Source organism: Rhipicephalus microplus, chromosome 2 (assembly GCF_043290135.1).
Source record: "Rhipicephalus microplus isolate Deutch F79 chromosome 2, USDA_Rmic, whole genome shotgun sequence".
Classification (NCBI taxonomy): domain Eukaryota; kingdom Metazoa; phylum Arthropoda; class Arachnida; order Ixodida; family Ixodidae; genus Rhipicephalus; species Rhipicephalus microplus.
In genome coordinates, this window is record NC_134701.1 from 121,346,127 (window position 1) to 121,365,406 (window position 19,280).

Below are 19,280 nucleotides of genomic sequence, written 5' to 3' on the forward strand. Positions count from 1 at the left end.
CAGACATAAGTTGAAGAGTTGCAGATGTTTATATAAACAGTTGTTTGCACTTGCGCAACAATGCCAACTGGAACTTGTGCATTTGCAACACCAGAAGCTGATATGAAGCGCTGATGCTCCCGAGGATGCTGGCCCTGGACACTGCTACATAAGTCAACTTGACCGCATGCCAACTAACCACATTTGACGTTGACCCGATCGGGCGCACATATGTGACGGTTATAAAATTGGCTAGGCACCACTGCAACCACTATAGATGTTTTACGAAGATTAGCGTCTATTTGAAAAGAAGTTCCGAGACGTGGCGCAGCTCTAAGGTAAGATGCTTACTGCCACGCAGAATGCTTTGGTTCCATTCCAGCTGGAACCCTGACATTTATTCTTTGCATTCCTTGGGTTGACGATACCGATGTGGAGTATTTCTTAACGCTCACGCGTTCGAATTGTCCATGTGTGTTTTCGTCATACTTGGGTAGATACTAAGTGTCAATCACCTGTGGCACATACCCGCACAGCAGCGGCACATACCCGCCCGTGGGTATGTACCACTGTCGTGCGGGAAGTGTTTGAGGACGTACACGACAGGATTGTGAAATAATTCATGTTTTGACTATCGCGTCATGTTCGTGAAACCATCTTACCCTCCCAAGCTAACTTTTGTTCACGCCAAGTTAAACGGGTGCCCACGGGAGCGCCCAAACGTAAGCGGCTAGATAGATAGATAGATAGATAGATAGATAGATAGATAGATAGATAGATAGATAGATAGATAGATAGATAGATAGATAGATAGATAGATAGATAGATAGATAGATAGATAGATACGCTCAATGTCGCCGAAGTTCGCTAAGAAATGCTTTGCATTTACCAATCATTTTAACGTGAAGCCAGATGCGGCTTCGAGGTATTGAAAGCCGAGTAATGTTCAAAGCTCACAAATACAGGCATTCCCTTGCATCTAGCTGGTCATAGCGCCGGATTTCCCTCTAGGTGTTTTCTGTGAAAGCGACACCGTGAAACCGACACCGTGTCTGTCAAAGCGATGCCGGACACGATTGTTTTTGCATTGTGCGCAGTATAGTATCACGAAAGATGACCACGCTGCACTGTGTTCATTTCACCTCCTAAACTGTTAGTGACTTGGGTCACGTTATTTTTCCTTTTGTAGCTAAAATGTACAATTACCAGTGTTGCTCAACAATTCCTACGATCCCTCAAACTGCAACCACAAGGTACTTATAAGAAAATCTTGGGTTCTTTGTCCAAGAAGCACGATTTGATTGCGATAGACACGACATAGGGTAGGGCTCCGGAAATTTGTCCCGTCTGTATTGAACAGGCGCTGACATTGCGCAGTATAAGGGAGACAAACATGTCGCCTCCATCGAAACGCGACCGCTGTGCCCCGCAACTGCAAGTTACAACATATATTGATTGCATTCATTGACTGAATGCATGCCACATTTTCAACGTATGCATTATGCATTCCACACTCTCGATACTTGCTGAATGCTAATTCTGCACGCTTTTTGGCAAAAAAAAAATTGTCGCCAGTGATGGATAATTGTAGTTTTTCATCAAGCCCTTATTGTACCTGAACGAACCAGTTTTGTAGGAAGCGGTTGAAGAGACCAGATCCAAAATAAACAACAGCTGCGTATTAACGGAGATCTGCTAAGCGTATATAATGCGTGTAGCATTTTAATAACAATTTATTTCGTGTCTGCTCAAGAATTGAAAGTAATGGGTCAGCAGATGCAAGGCTTTTCAAGTAACAACTGCCTGCAATAGGCAGTGTCACGGGATCTTCACTTGGTACCAAAATATCTAACTTCGCTGTTTTTACATTAAAGGCTGGTGCACACCGGCGACTAGCAGCCGTCACGTGACTATTTGCGACTGGCGACCAAAAAGCGACTAATGTTCACACCGGCCACGGAGGAAGGAAAGGTAAGGAGAGGCCCTGACGTCACTCGTTGTGACGCCACGATGAAGCCTGAAGTCGGCCATAATAACTAGGCAAATTCTCCTCTCTTCTTTACATGTGAATGCGAAGCAGAAGGCGCGACTCCCTCTCTGTCTCAAAAAGCATGTGGCCTGCGCGCCGCGTGCGTCGGTGCTATCCGAACCCAACGGAACGGATTTCAACACGCTGTCTTGCCGCGATACGGTTGACGAAATCTATGCGTATGGCTGTTGTACTCTTGCACTGCCGGCGTTAACGATACACACGGCAAGTTGCACGTTAAGCTTTTTTTATTTTACGTGTTCTTTGTGAAAATAAAGATGATATTTCGGACATTGCCGCGTGACGAAGCAGGCAACGAAATTGGTACAGCGTCTTTCAGATCACTTTTTTCCCCTTTTGCTCTTCTCTTTGGCCTTTATGAAATTTTCGTCCAGGCTGTGGGCTAGACACAACGATAAAAAAAGAAAAAATGCCTTCCCTGCAATAAACCCGGAAGTCCGTAATTATGCCAGTAAAGTCGGCGTCCGTAGAACTAGTGTGCGTGGCAGCCCATTGAGTTTGCGCCGGCCTCTTTTGTTTTCGCCCTTCTTTTGTCTGGCGCGCACTGGTTCCTACGGATATCCCAAAGGCCGAAAGCAGCGAAGACCATCGAAAGTGCGTAGGAACACGTCTCCAGTGGGATTCAGGCGCACTAGTAGCTACGGAAAATGGAGACCCGGATCGCGTAGGGCGAAAGGTGAAAAAGTTAGCCATAGGAATGCGTGAGAAAAGGTCTGCGGGAAGCTTCACGCGTCAACACAGCCGCCAAGGACGGCAGGTAAAGCCAGCCAAATGCGAGATAAGATGTCTTTCGCATAAGTGGCTAGTCATTAAAAGAAAATAAAAAGAAGGCGCTTGTTTCTGTCTTCCTTATCTGGAACACAGCTCAGCGTCAACCGGTAACTGTACAGGAACATGAAAAGCAAGATTAGACTACCGTCTTAATAAGGGCCTGTGGACCGCAAATGCATCGTCCGTCGTGATAAGAAGCAACACCGTATAACTGTCACTAACTTGCAAGGCATTCATTGAACGAATTCTTGAGCAAAGTCGCTATCTCTTTTGATGGCTTTTCAGCATAACTTTGACGGACGCTGCGAATTCGGAGTAAGTATACGCGCGCTCTTTCCGTGGTTTCTAGTTCAGACACCTGGTTACAACCACCACCGGAGGAAAATTGCGTAGCTAACAATGCGGCACAAAGAATGGATGCTGCCGAACAGCTGAAGTACGCCACGGTTAGGTGCAAGGCCCATGAAAACGCGCACACCGCCGATGGACCGCCTGAACGGTGCCGCACCGCACTACATCAACAATAACAAAACGCCGCCATTGTGCCTAGTGAATATGACAGCGCGTGACGTAATTTCCGCCACATTTTTTACGCCCTGCGCCCGCTGGGCATGCCCTTTCTTTACCTTTCCTTCCTCCGTGACATCGGCAGAGGCTGCATGCGAGCGACCAGAAGTCGCAAAAGCGGACAGTCACGTCCGGAACTCGTTTGCAGCGAGAGCTCCAGAGACCGGTGCCGATCAGCTGAGCACCGCCAGCTGAGTGAGCGGAGCAAACCAAAGAGGAGGAATAAATGAGGAAAAACAGGGAATTTCGACAAACCATAGAGTTTCCCACAATACTAATAGACACTAGCGCCAGAGTTCCCTCTCGTAAGCAAACCATAAAGTTTCCCACAATACTTACGAGAGGGAACTCTGGCGCTAGTGTCTATGGGAACTGCAGCGCACGGCGCTTCAGCGAGCATGGAAATGATGGGTAGTACACACATTTGTCTAATATTAGTACTTCTAGCCTGCTTTTGGCTCTGTGTGTGTTCGTGTGGCTTGAAGCTGTTTTGTTACGAAACAAGTATTAGCAAATCTTCGACGGTTGCGCTTCACCATTTTATTTTTTCAGACTTACTTTCCAAATTGGCTCACGAAGTTCAAAAGGGTTCAATTTTTCTTTCAAAACAAAGCCGAAACACAGCATTAAACGAAGCCGCAAGTAAGATTCGCCGCCCGCAAGTACGAAGACTAGGCAAATGTGTTTACTACCTATCATTCCCATGGTCGCTGAACGATCGCAGCGCCAGAGTGCCCTCTAGTTAATTTTGAGAAACTCCATAGGGAAAACCGGGCGCGCCACATTTATTGTTTTCCTCCGCTTTTGCACAGCGTTTCCAAAAACATCGAGTTCAATTCAAGCGAAGAACAAGACATTTTCATGGTGCTGATGTGCTGTGCCATGGTGTCAGTGCTGGCATCACAGGTGCCTCCAAAGGAAAAAAAAAGCCGGTAGTAGGCGTGACCGTCCTTTTGATCGCGGAAGTTGGCCGGCCGTGCAAGCCACCTGCCTCCCGAGCTGCGCTGAGACGACGAGGAGTATTTTCGAGAGCCTTACGTATTTAGAAACGGTCCTTGAATATAAATTGACTTGCCACAGCCTACAATACAGAACAAACGCGTCTCGAACGCGGTCTCCTAAGTCGTTGCAAAGGCATGAATCACAAACGCATTCCGAACGCGCTGTATTGAAGGCGGTGACAAATCAAGTTCAAGACAATAAAACAGTTCTGAATTCAGAGAAAAGATAGTGCACAATTTATTTTCTCTTTACTTTTGTGGTGTTTACCTTCTTACGAATACCGCCACGTAATTTCGACACTTTCCTCGAGCTGCTGTGTACCGCCATCTCCGAGCCAAGTATTTCGTGGTGGCCATGGTGCCACAGACCCAGATGAACACACTCGTTTGTATCTGGCGGCAGGAAGCCAGAGCACTAAAAAAGCAAAAGAACAAAAATTGAGCATCGCTGATTGGTTCCAGCAGCTTTGCGACTGCAGTCGTGGGACAGAAAAATCGGTCAAGAAGCGATTAGCCAAAGCAGTCGCTTTGCGGGTGTTTGTAACCGTTCACGACTGTTTGCGACCAGTCGCAAAAGGTCGCACAACCACTGCTAGTCGCCGGTGTGCACCAGCCTTAAGTCTGATGTATGCCGTTGAGGTACAGTACGAATGCTCATCGCTCACTTCATGATGTACAGAGAGTGCGTGGAAATGACGCAACATTATGCATCACGTCAGGAGCAAACATATTCGCATTTACGGAACACACTAACCAATTATAGACCATAAAGTAAGTCTTTAAAGACACAATTATCCTGCGAATGTGAGTTTAGGGCTCTTGACAGGTAAAAATGGGGGCCATTCTTGCATTTGAAGTTTACAGGGAAAAGTGTAATTGACTCACAAAGTTTACGCCATGAAAACTTCCGGCTGAACAATTCTCATGGTTCCTTGATATCGGTCGTGAAAGTTGGAATGAAAAGCACTCGATAACTTATTACCACAGACGTGAAAGTCCACCGTACGATTGAAGTGCGACTAGGTGAAGATGGTAAAATAAAAGAAAATGAAAAATTGAAGGCTTAATTCGTCCGGAAGAAAGAGAATGATGTGCTTATATATCGAACTGCTGACTAGACTCTCGTAAGAACGGGGAGGCTGGGCCTCTCCACCCTCTCACGGGCATTCTGGGCAACCAAGAGCGGGACGTAAGTGGCTAAGGCAATAGCGCCTAGAGCATTCTAGGCACTCTATTGGGGTCGTTAATAGTAGTGGTTCCTTGGGCTTCTTGACAGCAGTACTGCAATGCAGAACGTCGCCAGAGCATGTGTTTCAATGAGCTGACGTCCTCCCAGTCTTGGCATGTGTGGTCCATCTTCGCATGTATGCAGTATAATCAAGAAGCTTTTTGAGAAGTAACATTCCGTTTGGAGCCTTCTCGGCGCGGTATACTATACTATATAACGTTTGTGGCGAATTAATGGGGGAACTTCAATATGTTCAGTACTCATCAATTTATATTATTCAATGTAAATTAAAAAATTAATATACAATTTCTATGACACTTGGGTTAACTGCCTCAATTTTTTCCGGGCCCTCTAAAGGGGAGGGGGACGTAAGCACGCAGTCCAGGCAGTCTGCTATCAGGGCTTGTGTTTAGTTCACCTTATTGCCTGGTCATGGATGACCAGGCAATATGGATTTCTATGGATGAGCTAGAGGCGGCACTGACTCTGTGCAGACGTTATTTAGCACCCGGACCTGACGGCATTACCTATCGTGCCCTTTGTAATCTTAGAGACGGAGCTCGGAAGGCACTCTTACGCCTATACAACAACTCCTGGCAGACTGGTACGGTTCCCCAGGCATGGAAATCAAGTCGCCTCATTCCACTTCTAAAGGCTGGTAAATCTCCTTTGGATATTGCCTCATAACGTCCTATCGCACTTGCCAGTTGTGTGGGAAAAACGATGGAACGAATAATTCTAACACAAATGGAGTGGTATTTAGAGCACTACGAAATCTATCCAGTATCCATGACCGGATTCAGGAGCGGCCATTCGTCAATCGACAACGTTGTTGATCTGGTGACATATGCTCAACACCAGAAAGCCTGTAAGAGACTGTGCACCGCCCTGTTTCTAGACGTTAAGGGGGCTCACGACAATGTCACCCATGAAGCCATCCTTAGTGCTTTGGAAACAGTCGGTCTTGGTGGCAAGATATATATGTGGGTGTACAGCTACTTACAGCTGAAATCATTTAACGTGATTACAGCGAATGGCCCAACATTTGATTATTACAGCAGCCGAGGAGTTCCTCAGGGAGGAGTGCTAAGCCCTACCCTTTTCAACCCAACTCTCATTGGTCTAGTCGAGCAGCAACCTAGCACTGTAGACCTTTCTGTCTATGCTGATGACATCTGCATTTGGACATCAGGTGTGACAATGCCTCAGCTTCCCGCTCGCCTTCAGAAGACTGCTACAACGACGTCATGCTATCTTCGTAAACAAGGCCTCGAGGTGTCCTGCGGAAAATTTGCAGTGGTAGCGTTCACGCGCAAACCAATTTCTGCTTACAGTATATCGATTAATGAAGAATACATATCGTTCAGCAGAAGCCACAGGTTCCTGAGAGTCATAATAGATAGAAACCTGTCGTGGACTCCAAACGTGAACTATGTGAAGAAGCGGCTTCACATAGGCTTCACAAATTCCTTGCAAGAAAGAATTGGGGAGTGCCCATACCATCCATGCTACAACTGTACAGAGTGCTGTTTATTGGATTATTACGGTACAGCTTACCTGCAATATCTAACACCGACAAGACCAACCTGCGCGCAATTCAGAGCATTCAAGCCCAAGTACTTAAGATATGCCTTGGATTACCCCGCAGTGCTTCAACGGCTGAAACTATTGCCATCGCTCAAGATCACTCGGTAAATACGCATATTATTACCGAGACAATGCGCATGCACCTCAGGCATTATTCCAGGACCCCTTCTAACCACCTGGCGAGCCTAGCTGCTGAAAGGCCCCGCATGACATACGGCACTATTGTCTACAAGCATCGTTCATCGTTTGCTGAGACATACGCACCTGCATCAAAGCCACTGCTTCCTCCTTGGAGCGTGAGCCGGCCGCGAGTTCACTTAATGTTTCCAGGAATGAGGAGAAAATTGGACTTACCGACGATGCCCTGAAACAACTGAGTCTATTCCTACTGGAACAAAATTACAGTAACCACGTGCACATTTACACGGATGGCTCTACTACGCCATCTAGTTCAGGTGGAGCAGTGGTTATACCATCACAAGGGGTAACACGGTGTTTTAAGACTTCACATGTGACAACCTCAACGACGGCAGAACTCGAGCCTCTGCGCAATGCACTGGAACACATCAATTCAGAAGGAAGACCAGGTAAATGGGCTGTGTTTTCTGACTCAAAACCAGCGTTACAGTGCCTGATATCAGTTCTCCGACGCGGATGCCACGACCAGTTGACCTACCAAACCGTGAAACTTCACCACCTTTTAATACAAAAAGGCCATGACATCGTCTTTCAGTGGTTACCTGGGCATAGTGGTATAGGCGGCAATGATTCTGGAGATCATGCTGCTCGCACGTCACATAAAGAAGCGAACAGCGTTCTGATTCCGCTTTCAAGAGCGGATGCGGTGAGGCAGACTCGTCAACTGGCCCGCAGTCTCACACTGACAGAGTGGATTCACACCAAGCATACGACGTACAAGACCGCACGAGCTCGACCCTTCTCTACAACTCCTGCCTCCACCCAGCCTACTTCGACGTGCAACTTCGCTTCTCTATCGCCTTTGGCTGGGAGTTGCTTTCACGAAAGCTTATACCACGTTAATCGGAATTACTGACAGTGCGGCGTGCGATGGTTGCGGCACCGACGAAAATATTGAACACCTGCTGTGCCACTGTCCTCGATTTGCCTCAGATCGACAAGTACTTGCCAACGCAATGCGGCGACTGGATGATCGGCCTCCTTCTGTGCAGGTGCTATTACAGCAACGTCCACATGCCTCGACAGCCCACAAGGCAGTGAAAGCTCTGCTGTGTTTCCTGAGAAAGACAGGCTTGTGTGAACGCCTCTGACATGCGGTAGAGTTCTACACGCTGCAGTGAAATTACTGTCAGTCTATCCCACACACCCTTTTTTCCCTCTCTTCCCTCTTTCTCGTCTTTCTTGTCCCCTTCCCGAATCCCCCAGTGTAGTGTAGCCAACCAGATGTCTTTCTGGTTAACCTCCCTGCCTTCTCCCTTTCTCTTGCTTCCATTGCCTGGTCAACGAAGATCGCTCACTTTTGCTTGGTGGCTTCGGGCGTACTAATCATAGTTCATATCATTATACGCTGTTTGCTGGCGTGACATCGCAGAAAAGAAATTTCTCACAGAGTGTGTAAATATCTGCCCCAGTGACTGCCGACTGCCTTCGCTGGCGCATGGATGGCGTGCCCTTGATATCGTGAGGATGAATGCGAGACGCTAAAGCGTGAAATAGTATACTACGAGCATGTGAAAGTGGTATTTTCGCTTCTGCTATTTCGCTGCAGTAATTTTCCACAATCTGAACGGCCGTTTCAAGCCGTTTTTTCTCAGGCCGCGTGAAGTTACGAGACTTCGTAAAACTTGCACAAGTCCAAAATTGGTTCTCCATTCTATCGACATGGTAACCAAACGAAATAAGATCCCCAGTGCTTAACGATGGCGCTTGCGGAGCGAGTATTATGTCGCGTGAGTAAGTCACGTGATTTTGTATAACTAGCGCCAGTCAAAGAGTGGTCTCAAACGCTATCGACATGGTTATCAAAAGAAAGCAGATCGCGGGTACTTTGCGATGGCAAGTGTGCTGCGAACATCACGTCGTGTGAGCACGTGACGTGGCTTCGTTAAACCGCCGCCAGTATAACGGTGATCTCAGCCCTACCTTCAAGGGTATCAAATAAAAGGAGTTCTTCAGTGTGTTACAATGGTACGTGTGACACGAACACCACGTGATGATGACCTTATTAGAGTCGTTTACAGCACTTCAGACAGACATTGTTTCACACTAAAGAAAACTCAAACGCTGACCCGTCAAGAGCAAACGAGTAGTTGTGCTGTCACTTCTAGGATAAAACGGCACTTTGCGGTTACTTTACCCGCTTCGCGCGCTAGGAGCGCGATTCTTTTTATCTGAGGGGAGACACCACGCCAGGCCCACAGAGCTACAGCAGCTACTGTGCAGGATGGAGCATCTGACTAGAACTATAAGTTGCCACCGACAGCCTTGAGCACAACCATATTGCGCGAAAAGGAAACCTTACAACATGGAAGCGAGTTGACGTTATGCACCGGGAGGGGCGCAACGAAAGGTGCTCCCCTGTTTGTAGGATGAGGCGAGTTGTGAAGGTATGCGTCAGAAAATACTGCAATCGCGCTATCTCTGGTTCTAGTTGAGATTGTCGAAAAATGTCTTCCGCCATGTATTTCTGGGAGGCGTCCTACTATTTCCAGAATGTTATTCACGCCAAGCGCGTTACCCATTTAAGGCATGAAACGTTTTGCAGTCAAAGTTAGGACGCTCTAGTTGAAATCCATTCAAAGTCTTACAGATAACCTAGCAGTTCTTTACACATTCGGTCAAATGCCATTTACTTGTTCTAGTGTACCCTGTGTTTTAGCATCAGCTCAACATCTCGGATGACATTTAAACAGAAATTCACAGCTAATAATTCAGGTAGGTATAGCCAACAGTTACCGCGCTATTTTAAGTACTCATGAATCTCGAAATAAATTCGCAAAACAACTTTCAATATCAATCGGATGTTTTGCTGAAACAGCATGGCAGACCTTCAAATGACAGCCAATTTAGGAGAGATCGAGAAAACAATTATTGTGTAAAGCTTGAGAGTGAACGCGGGAGGGTCTCCTATTTCATGAACATTCTGGCCTGGAGAGCCTCTTGGGCTTGAGTGACGAGTTGACGCTGGTCAACCAGATCCGGCTGGGTGGTTGCAGCCTCCCACGCTTCACTGAGGACAGCTTGGCCCGCATCTGGTGCTGCTGTTTTTAGCCTTGGGACGCTTACTTTGCACTGCAGCAATAGGTGTGCCGGAGTGCCTGCCCCATTGCAGTGAGAACAGATGTAGCTATGCTACGTTGGCCTCATATTATTCAATGGTACGCCGTAGGTGAACGTGTTGCTTTGAAGGTACCTGTAGCTAGTGCCTTCGGCTCATCTGAGTTTTCAATGTGGCGGAGCGTACGACTTGAGTTCGAGCCGATAATGATGTAATTATGCATGATAAATTAGTTCTGCAGGTTTTCTTCCCTCTACTTTTGTTGTCGAGTGGGATGTGCCTCAGATCTCGCATGGGTATGCCCTGTGATGCATTCATGGGCTGCGGTATGTGCCGTTAATTTCCATCGAGAGCTTCATGACCCAGAACTCACACGATGCTTGTGTAAGGGAGAAGATCGCCTATGCGTTTTAGTACATTATTCGCCACTGTGGAGAACCTGCCTTTCAGGTAGTTCCATGCCAATGTTTGTGAATCGGTAAAGATCACAATGTGATTCACGCTTGACTGAGTAGGGAGTGCTTTAGCAGCTTCTTCAGCTGTTTCCGCACGTTTGGCGAGGATGGTCATTGATGCCAGTACCGTGCCCTTGCAATCTGTGACAGCACGAAGGCTTTCCGTCTCGGACCCTTGGCTGCGTCCAGATATCGCGCCGGCGGTTTATTGCGATGTGGAGTAGGCAGGTTTCGACGGACTTGCTGAATATCAAGGCATTCTCGGAGCTGTGACGGTATTTTGCGTTTGCGTTCTTCGTCGGGTTTTAGAGGGGTTTCATACACTGTGCGTCAAAATACGGCTCGCCCTGTAGGTGATAGCTTGAGTCTCTCGACCTGGCTGATGAGATGTGCTTCAGTGAGTTCTTCCCACTTATTGTGAACTCCCATGCGGAGCAATCGGTCAGTGGAGGTGGCTAAGAGCAATCCCAGGGCAAGCTTTTGAGTCTTTTGTATGAGTAGATTTAGCTTTTGTTTATCCGCTGTCCTCAGGTTGAGGAAGAAAGTTCCGTACGTTATGCGACTGTAAAGAAGAGCTTGTGCGATTTTTAAGGTGTCGTTCTCTTTGAAGCCATGGCGGTGGTTAGCCACCCTTCGAATCCGGTGAGTGAGCGGTGTCACAGTGTTCTGCAGCCGGGGTAGCGCAGCGGAGCCAGATCCATCTTTATGTAGTCTAAGGACTCCAGGTGTGTCAACTTGTGGTATTTGAACTCTTTGTAGAAATAATTGTGGGTCCGGTGAGTCGTAGCTTGGTGTTCTGCCCTGGGTGGGTGCCAGAAGTATTAACAGTTCTGACTTTTCCAAACTTATTGGAGCCCGCGGGCTTTTATATATTCTTCAGTGATGCTAATCGCCTCCTGAAGTCGGTCGTCCTGTTCACTCGTGCTTGCACGTTTTGCCCATATAGTGATATTATCGGTGCGTATAACGCGTGATGTATCCGTCGCTCTGCGGTTGTGGAGGAAGCCAGCCTGTAGGCGTATGTTTTAGCGCTGCAGCCAATATCTTCAAGATCACGCAAACTGGCTTTATTGCCTACATTGTCAAATGACCACTTTATGTCGAGAGCCCGAACAGATAACTTGATAAGCTTTCTCAAGCGGATAATACCTTCCTTTATCTGCAAGAGGACGTCTTGTGTGCTGAGCATTTGGTGGAAGCCGAAGATAGTGTTCGGGTAGATACCGTTTTGTTTTAGGTGTATGATGAGCGAATCGTTTACCATGTGCTCATAGTTTCCCAGCGGAAGACGTAAGGGAAATGGGGCGAAGATTAGCAATCGAGATACGCTCCTTCAACTTGGGTACTACGGTCACCTCCGAGTGCTTCCCAGCTTGTGGTAGTTTGCCCTTCTTCCAGCAGTCGTTATAGTGCCGAAGCAGTGCCGTAAATGCCCGGGGCGGTAGCTGGCATTTTTTCATTTATTCTTTACGGATTTATTACATATAAAAGCTTGAGCACCTTTCAGAAAGCTTGAACGGGCATGCATACTTTTCACTGCGAACCTGACTGTAACACACAGTTAGAAACACAGTTACAGCATTACATGTGCTGAAACAAGGCGAAATGCTCCTTACCTTCAATCAAACAATTCACTATAAAAGGAGAGCAATCAGAGATTATGGATTCCCACAATTATTTGGAACGCTTGCCGAAGAAACTACACTACCTTCACCAATCACAAATAACCATGCTGTATCGATCGTTACTGAGTGCGTCCTTTTACGCACATAACAATAAAATTATGAAAAAAAAACTTCGCACAAGAACATCAAAGTGCGCATTTTACTGAGCGCATTTAAAATTTCATCCGTTTTTTTTTTTCGAAAGAACATGAGTGGCCACGTTGTTTAGGTTCTGTTTCAAAGCATGGTTTTTGTTAATGTCCGTTTCTTCTGCAGAAATAAACAGAAATTATCAAACTTTAAGCTCTTCATCTGTTTTTAAGCAAAATGTAGTAATGGTGACGTCCACCAGCTCTAAAAATTATTCGGAATAAGCGCAAGCTTCCTCTAAAGTTTTCCTATTTTTTGGTACTTGATACAATTTAAAGACCTTGAGCTGCATGGCCTCAAGATGGTCTGATTATTGGTTCTTCTGCGATATAAGTGGTAAATGTTCTCACATTAAACTCGTCATTTTTCAGTCTCGGCTGTGCACACGACGGGGAAGATGCTTACAAATGGCCTTATGGACATATTGGATCCAAAGATTGCGACTGGAATATTGGCTACATCATGAGTTATGCGTTTAAAAAGCCATATCTGTACCAGTTTTCTCCCTGCTGCCAGCGGGAAATTATGAATTTCTACAAGTAAGACATTTTCAGTTTGATAATGAGCGCGCGTTTCTTCAGCGTTAGTAAGTGTGATTTACGTTTCCAGCCGCCCAGAGTATGGATGTCTTCTTGTGAAAAACAGCATTAAAACTGGAATATTTTCAACCAAACTACCTGGCAGTGTCTCAAGTCGGCAGGTTTACTGTGAGAAAGTATACTATGGCTACACCCACGTTAAGGTCGACAGGGTGAGCAAAGAGACTTTCAGGTTTTTGTATCTCTATCTATCTATCTATCTATCTATCTATCTATCTATCTATCTATCTATCTATCTATCTATCTATCTATCTATCTATCTATCTATCTATCTATCTATCTATCTATCTAGTCATCTGTTTGTCTGTGTGTCTGTCTGTCAGTACATCTGTCTGCACAGCAACCTTTGTCCCGCCAACCGTTTTATTAGGTCGATTCGCGCCAAAATTAGAATGCTTGGCCTGAGTCTAACATACCATTAACAATAAATATCACGAAAACCATGTGATGAGCATGTGACCCAAAAACCTTTATTACACAGACTCGCTTCGTTCGCGCTTATTCTAATTCGGTATATGCGAGACCTGGCATCGTGATTCAGAACCGTTTGATGACCATAAAATGTGTTTGCGTGATGAATAGTATAATCTGATGAATGAAGAAAAAGGGTGAAAATTTAATGGCTGGTTTTTCTTTGTTAGAACAATAATGAAAATTATCAGACATTGAAGCCAAGAAATGTAAAAGCGGATGTTGTTACTAGTAATTGTAAAATAAATGGGAAGAACAGAAAATGAAGGAAAAGATAACAGGCCGTCGGCAAGGACCAAACATACGACCTTAGAACAGGGCTGGGAAGTATCATATTGAAAGAGTGTAATAATTTAACCTCGGAGATCATCCCCAATATATGTATTTTAGCATCGTGGTACGTTTGCAAAATGTGTTTACATCTCCGTAGTGAAAAACCTTCAAGACGTGTTCATGGCAAAGTGATATTGCAGAGGACAAATAAATTTGTTACGCCCATTTATCGGCAAGGAAGTGGTCATTCGCAAAGAGGAAAACACTTTTCTGCTTTGCTAAACAAAGACACGTGAATTTGGCAGCTGTAAGTTTGTGGTATATAATGGAATGCTTGTCTTCCCTGTGTGTTATCGACCCGTGCTTTCAACCCTATTCCTCCCCAACTGAGATCATTTCGTTAAGTTCTTGCGCAGTGCCAGTCTTTAAAATGGTCATGCCTCAGGTACAGACGCGGTTGAACTTTCCTATTTTCTTCTGCATGGCCATCTGCTAAGGGCGGTTAACGACTGTATCACTATGAGCAGTGGTGAGCTTGCCTTCAAAACTACCAGTAGCATCGCAACTGAGTCATTTCTCAAGCTCTTGTCTTTTTGTTTAGGGTATGTTTATATCTGCAAATAAGTGGTGTTGGTTCAAAAGAGTAGAATGCGCATAGTGTTCAGTGTTTGTCCAACCGTCACCAATATATTTCTCAGTAATGTTGATACAACCCTAGATAATGCCACACTGCTTTCTCAAGCTTTGTTATATCCCCTTTACACGTGTAAGTGCTCCCTTGCGGAAACCGCACTGATTAACTATCAACCCTGGATATAATCTTACATCTGATGCAAATTCGCACACAACGCGAACATCACAAATTGTTTTCAGACTTACGTGGCCTCTAGCGATAACGCCAGAATATTCGACTGCAATAGAATTTGCTGACACGCTTCATCGCATGTCAGCTTATCGACGATCGACTCTTTGCATACAGCCATCATTTTACAACGCGCGTTGATTGCAGTAGTGCCAGTTTCTGTTTTCCTGGCCTCAAGTCCGGCCAAAAAAAGAGCTTCATTATGGACGCGCCCTGTCTGCCTTCATCAACGTCACGATGACGTGACAAAACGATTGAAATGCCCACTATGGTTTTCTCTGTGTGAGTGATGACACAATTTTTTTACAATGAATCCCATGATATCAAGGTAGCTAAAATATTCTCTATTGTTGTAAAAAATGAACTTAGCCTAATGTTTGTCTTTGAATTCTTGAAGGATGTCTTAGTACAGTTTCTTGATTTAAAGGTAGTTACCATGAACACCGAGTTATGTACTTATCTTACCTGTCTGCGTATCTGTCTTATCTGTCTGCGTATGTACATACGCAGACAGATAAGTGAAACCTTTGTTAAGCAGAGTATAGCTCTGACTACATGGCGCTTCTGAAAATCTCATTATTCTTTTTAGTATTTTTGATGACCATATATTGTCGCCATTTCGAGGAATCTCGTTTCAGTGGTCCGGTGCTGAAACTTACGGAAGAAGGCTTTGCGCGAGGAAAGATTTCTGCTACTGACGAGAAACTATTTAAGAAAATACAAGAAAGCAACACCAATGAACCTGGGCCAGTTCTAGAAATACGTAGGAAATTGGCTGCTAATATGTATTAATGGTTTCACTCACCGACATAAGAAAGTATCTTCGAAATATTACGTACTAGTTTTGTTCTTCAACCGAAGCAAAATCCGCAATCAGGTGCACCACCGCATACAAAATACAGCGCTGGTGTAACCGAAGTGCATTACTGCACACAAAATAAGTGGGTCGCATCAAACTTTGGTTGCCCTGTGAACATGTCCCAAGATGCCTATTTTGCTGCTTCAACGTCGTTTATCAATTCATTTGTTATGTAACCACGTTTATGTGGCGAAGACAGGGTGGTGTCTTATTGGGCACTTAAGGGAGAACTACAATTTTTTGGAAGGCCTGGCAAGCTCATACTTATCAATGCATTGCAGCAAGCGTAGGTACACGCCAGTTTTTAGTTCTATTGGCAAAACGCAGAAACAAAGAGACTGCAGTGAAGCTATGTCATGTAGCACTTTTATTACACATAGCGAGTGCAAAAGCCTCGAGTTCTCAACTGACTATTCTGGTGACTTTTTCTGGTGCTGGTGGTTTATGTAATTTGGGCAAGTCTTGCGAATCTTCGCAGGAAGATGTAGCCATCATGGGGAAAAGGCGGTAAAATCGGTGAAAGCTTTGCCTAATTTTTGCCTGTTCGACGGGATGACAATCTGCTATGACTGACTCTACCATCGAGCTGTCCTTGCAAAACAGGATATTGAAGGTGTCATAGGCAATTCTTTTCAGAATGTGCCCTACTTTGTCATCCTCAGGCATGTTCTTGCCGACCTTGTGGCAAAAATTCAACACGCCTCAGATTTACCTGATGTACGGCTTCGTGGATGTCCGGGCACGAGTTGCGAACACTTTTGTTGCGGTCAATTGTCGTCGATCGGTTCCCAAATAAATAGCGTAATTTCATTTTTCAGACATCAGAATTGTTCAACTTTTCTTGATGCGTCTCGTACCAGAGTTCTAGCGTTCGAAGAAGATGATCTTCGCCAAGATCAGCGTCTAATTCCAATTGTTGCCGGTGCTGGCGTGTTCCTGCAGAACAATCCAGTCGTCGACGTCTATGCCACTTGGGCCATTGAATGGACCAGGGTCACGAAATCGCACCACAGCGATCGGCGGTGGGGCTGGGAGATCTTCTTCACATTGAGCAGCTTGCTAAGTCGTTGTGGTAGGACCAACGCGCCGTCCGATGCAAAGATGCAGCTCTTGGTGCTGTATAGGAGGTGATACCACTCACTTTTAACCAAAATGTTGCGGCGAAGAAAGTATCTGCGCAGGATATATTCGCGAGAAAATGCGTAGAATGCTACCACAGTCGTTGCGCGTCACACTCTTGCCAATAATCTCAGGTATCTTCCCAGCCCGTGAAAATATCAACACACTCAGTGGGTTCTGGTTGTTGGCGTCACCATAGGTGTACCACACTGCCTTCTATAAGTAGGTATATATGATGGCGCCATCGGACTTTGGCGAAAGCTTGAAAGCGTGGTGACGCACCTAATGGAGATGTGACTTAAATTACGCTGCATTTGGTCCATCGCCCTTGTGGGAAAAAGCAATCTTTAGAAAGCGAAGCTGTTGTTGATCAAGCTTTCAAGTCCAGGGACCATCATAGATTGTAAACTTACTGCGATTTACTCATACTAAGTGGGAAAATCCACTATTGATTTTTGCCACTTCTCCCTCCACTCCCACTGCTCCACGTTCCCGCAGCTTACCACTACGCCCACATTTCCGCCTATTGACTGCTTCCAGAACTCGCCATTACGCCCACTACTGCTTCCACCACTCCTCGTTCTTCAATCTCCCACTTCAGGTTACTACATTCCTATTTCCTTCAACCTCACTGCATGCCACCAGCTTCGCTGTTTCATCAGTGTCCGCCAAGCGGAGCTCGTTGCATACTTAGGGGCGAAGCTCCTTAATGCGAGGGTGGCGCGTCTCCTTTATGTAGCAGCCACTTCTCTTTTTGATGCTTAGAATGCCCGCTAGATGGTGGTACTTGTCCATGATGAATACATTGTCATGGGTATAGCAAGGTACTTCAGACGGGGGGGGGGGGGCAAAACCACAAAAAAAATGGAACGACGATGTTCATGTGGGCTGTGCTGGCCTCCAGCTTAACCCATCCAAGTGTACATTTGGGCGCCATCAGATTAAACTAGTTGGCCACCTTGTTGTTGCTACTGCTGGGCAGTCCGAACTGTACGCCAGTTCCTGGTCTAATGTTCCGAACATAAAGTCCGCAACTTTTTGGGGCTCTATTCATATCTCCGCTGTTTCGTCGGCAACTTCGAGGAAATTGCTCGACCTTTCGCGGAAATCCTCAGGAAGAACGTGGCTTTTTCATGGCGTAAACTCCAAGAACTTTTTTTGCACAGCTGATTTTTGCGCTCACATCACCACATGTGTTGGCTAATTTTAACCTCTTCACTCGATTGATTGATATATGGGGTTTAACGTCCCAAAGCCACCATATAAGAGACGTCTTAGTGAAGGACTCCGGAAATTTCGACCACCTGGGGTATTTCGACGTGTACCCAATTCTGAGCCCACGGGCCTACAACATTTCCGCCTCCATCGGAAATTCAGCCGCCGCAGCCGGGATTCAATCCTGCGACCTGCGCGTCCGCGGTGGGGCAACCCCACCGCTCCAACTGAGCTTCGCACTGACGCCATGGCATAGGGGCAATACTCGCTCGAATGTAGAAAGGCACATCTCTGTCATAGCGTAGGCTAGTCGGCTACTTTCTCAGTTGAAAAAGAACTATTCCTTTACTGAGTGGGAATGCCTGGCTCTCGTCTGGTCTATCGCGACATTCTGTCCGTACCTATATGGACGCCGGTTGGCAGACATCACAGACTACCTTGCGCTGTGCTGGCTGTGAACACTTAAGGTTCCTACAGGAATACTCGGGCGACGGGCATTGTGATTGCAGGAGTACACGTTCTCGGTAGTGTACAAGTGTGGCAAGGTTCACAACGATGCCGACGGCTTATCTCGACATCCCGCCAACTTGGAAGCTGATGCTAGAATCCTCGTCATAACAGATTTTCTGCATATGACTGACGAACAACGCCGAGATTCATCGCTGCTATCTATAATTGACCACCTTAAATCCAGCCATAAAGACCCTTCACTGACTCTGGCTTTGCTTCAAGTCAACGTTTTGTACCACCGCAAATTACTGCCTGATGGCACGGTACTTTTGCTCGTCATCCCAGGTCATGTGCGCAATCGTTGCCTGTATCGTTCCATTCGCCGCTGCGTTGTAGCGTGTGACCTGTGCCAGTGCTGAAGTAACCTACATTTCTCCTTGCCGGTCACCTTCAACTTATTGAAGTCCCTGCCGAGCTGTTACACGAGGTTGGGTTGGATTTGCTACGTTCCTTCCAATCAATGGCAACGGAAAACAAATGGAGACCAGTTGCAATTGGTTATGCCACTCGGTATGAAATAATCGACAGCTACCTACCACGTGATGGACATCGCAGACGGACTTCGGCGACTTTGAGCGTATATATCTATAACTCACGGCCCTCAGTCCCCAGCAGCTGCGAAGAAACTGACCACGGCGGCGCTCAGATCTGCAACGCAGCAGAG

The 19,280-nt window shown here is 46.1% G+C and overlaps 1 protein-coding gene across 2 annotated transcripts in view; it reads left to right on the plus strand.

The window, feature by feature from the left end:
- LOC119170765 (venom metalloproteinase BumaMPs1) overlaps window positions 1–19,280 on the plus strand; it is a 189,199-nt gene that overhangs the window by 97,421 nt on the left and 72,498 nt on the right. For both annotated transcript variants that reach the window (XM_037422025.2, XM_075886732.1), the window contains exons 11-12: window positions 13,080–13,247; window positions 13,318–13,459. In XM_037422025.2, coding sequence (XP_037277922.2) covers window positions 13,080–13,247; window positions 13,318–13,459 — 310 coding nt within the window. The remainder of the gene's footprint in view (window positions 1–13,079; window positions 13,248–13,317; window positions 13,460–19,280) is intronic.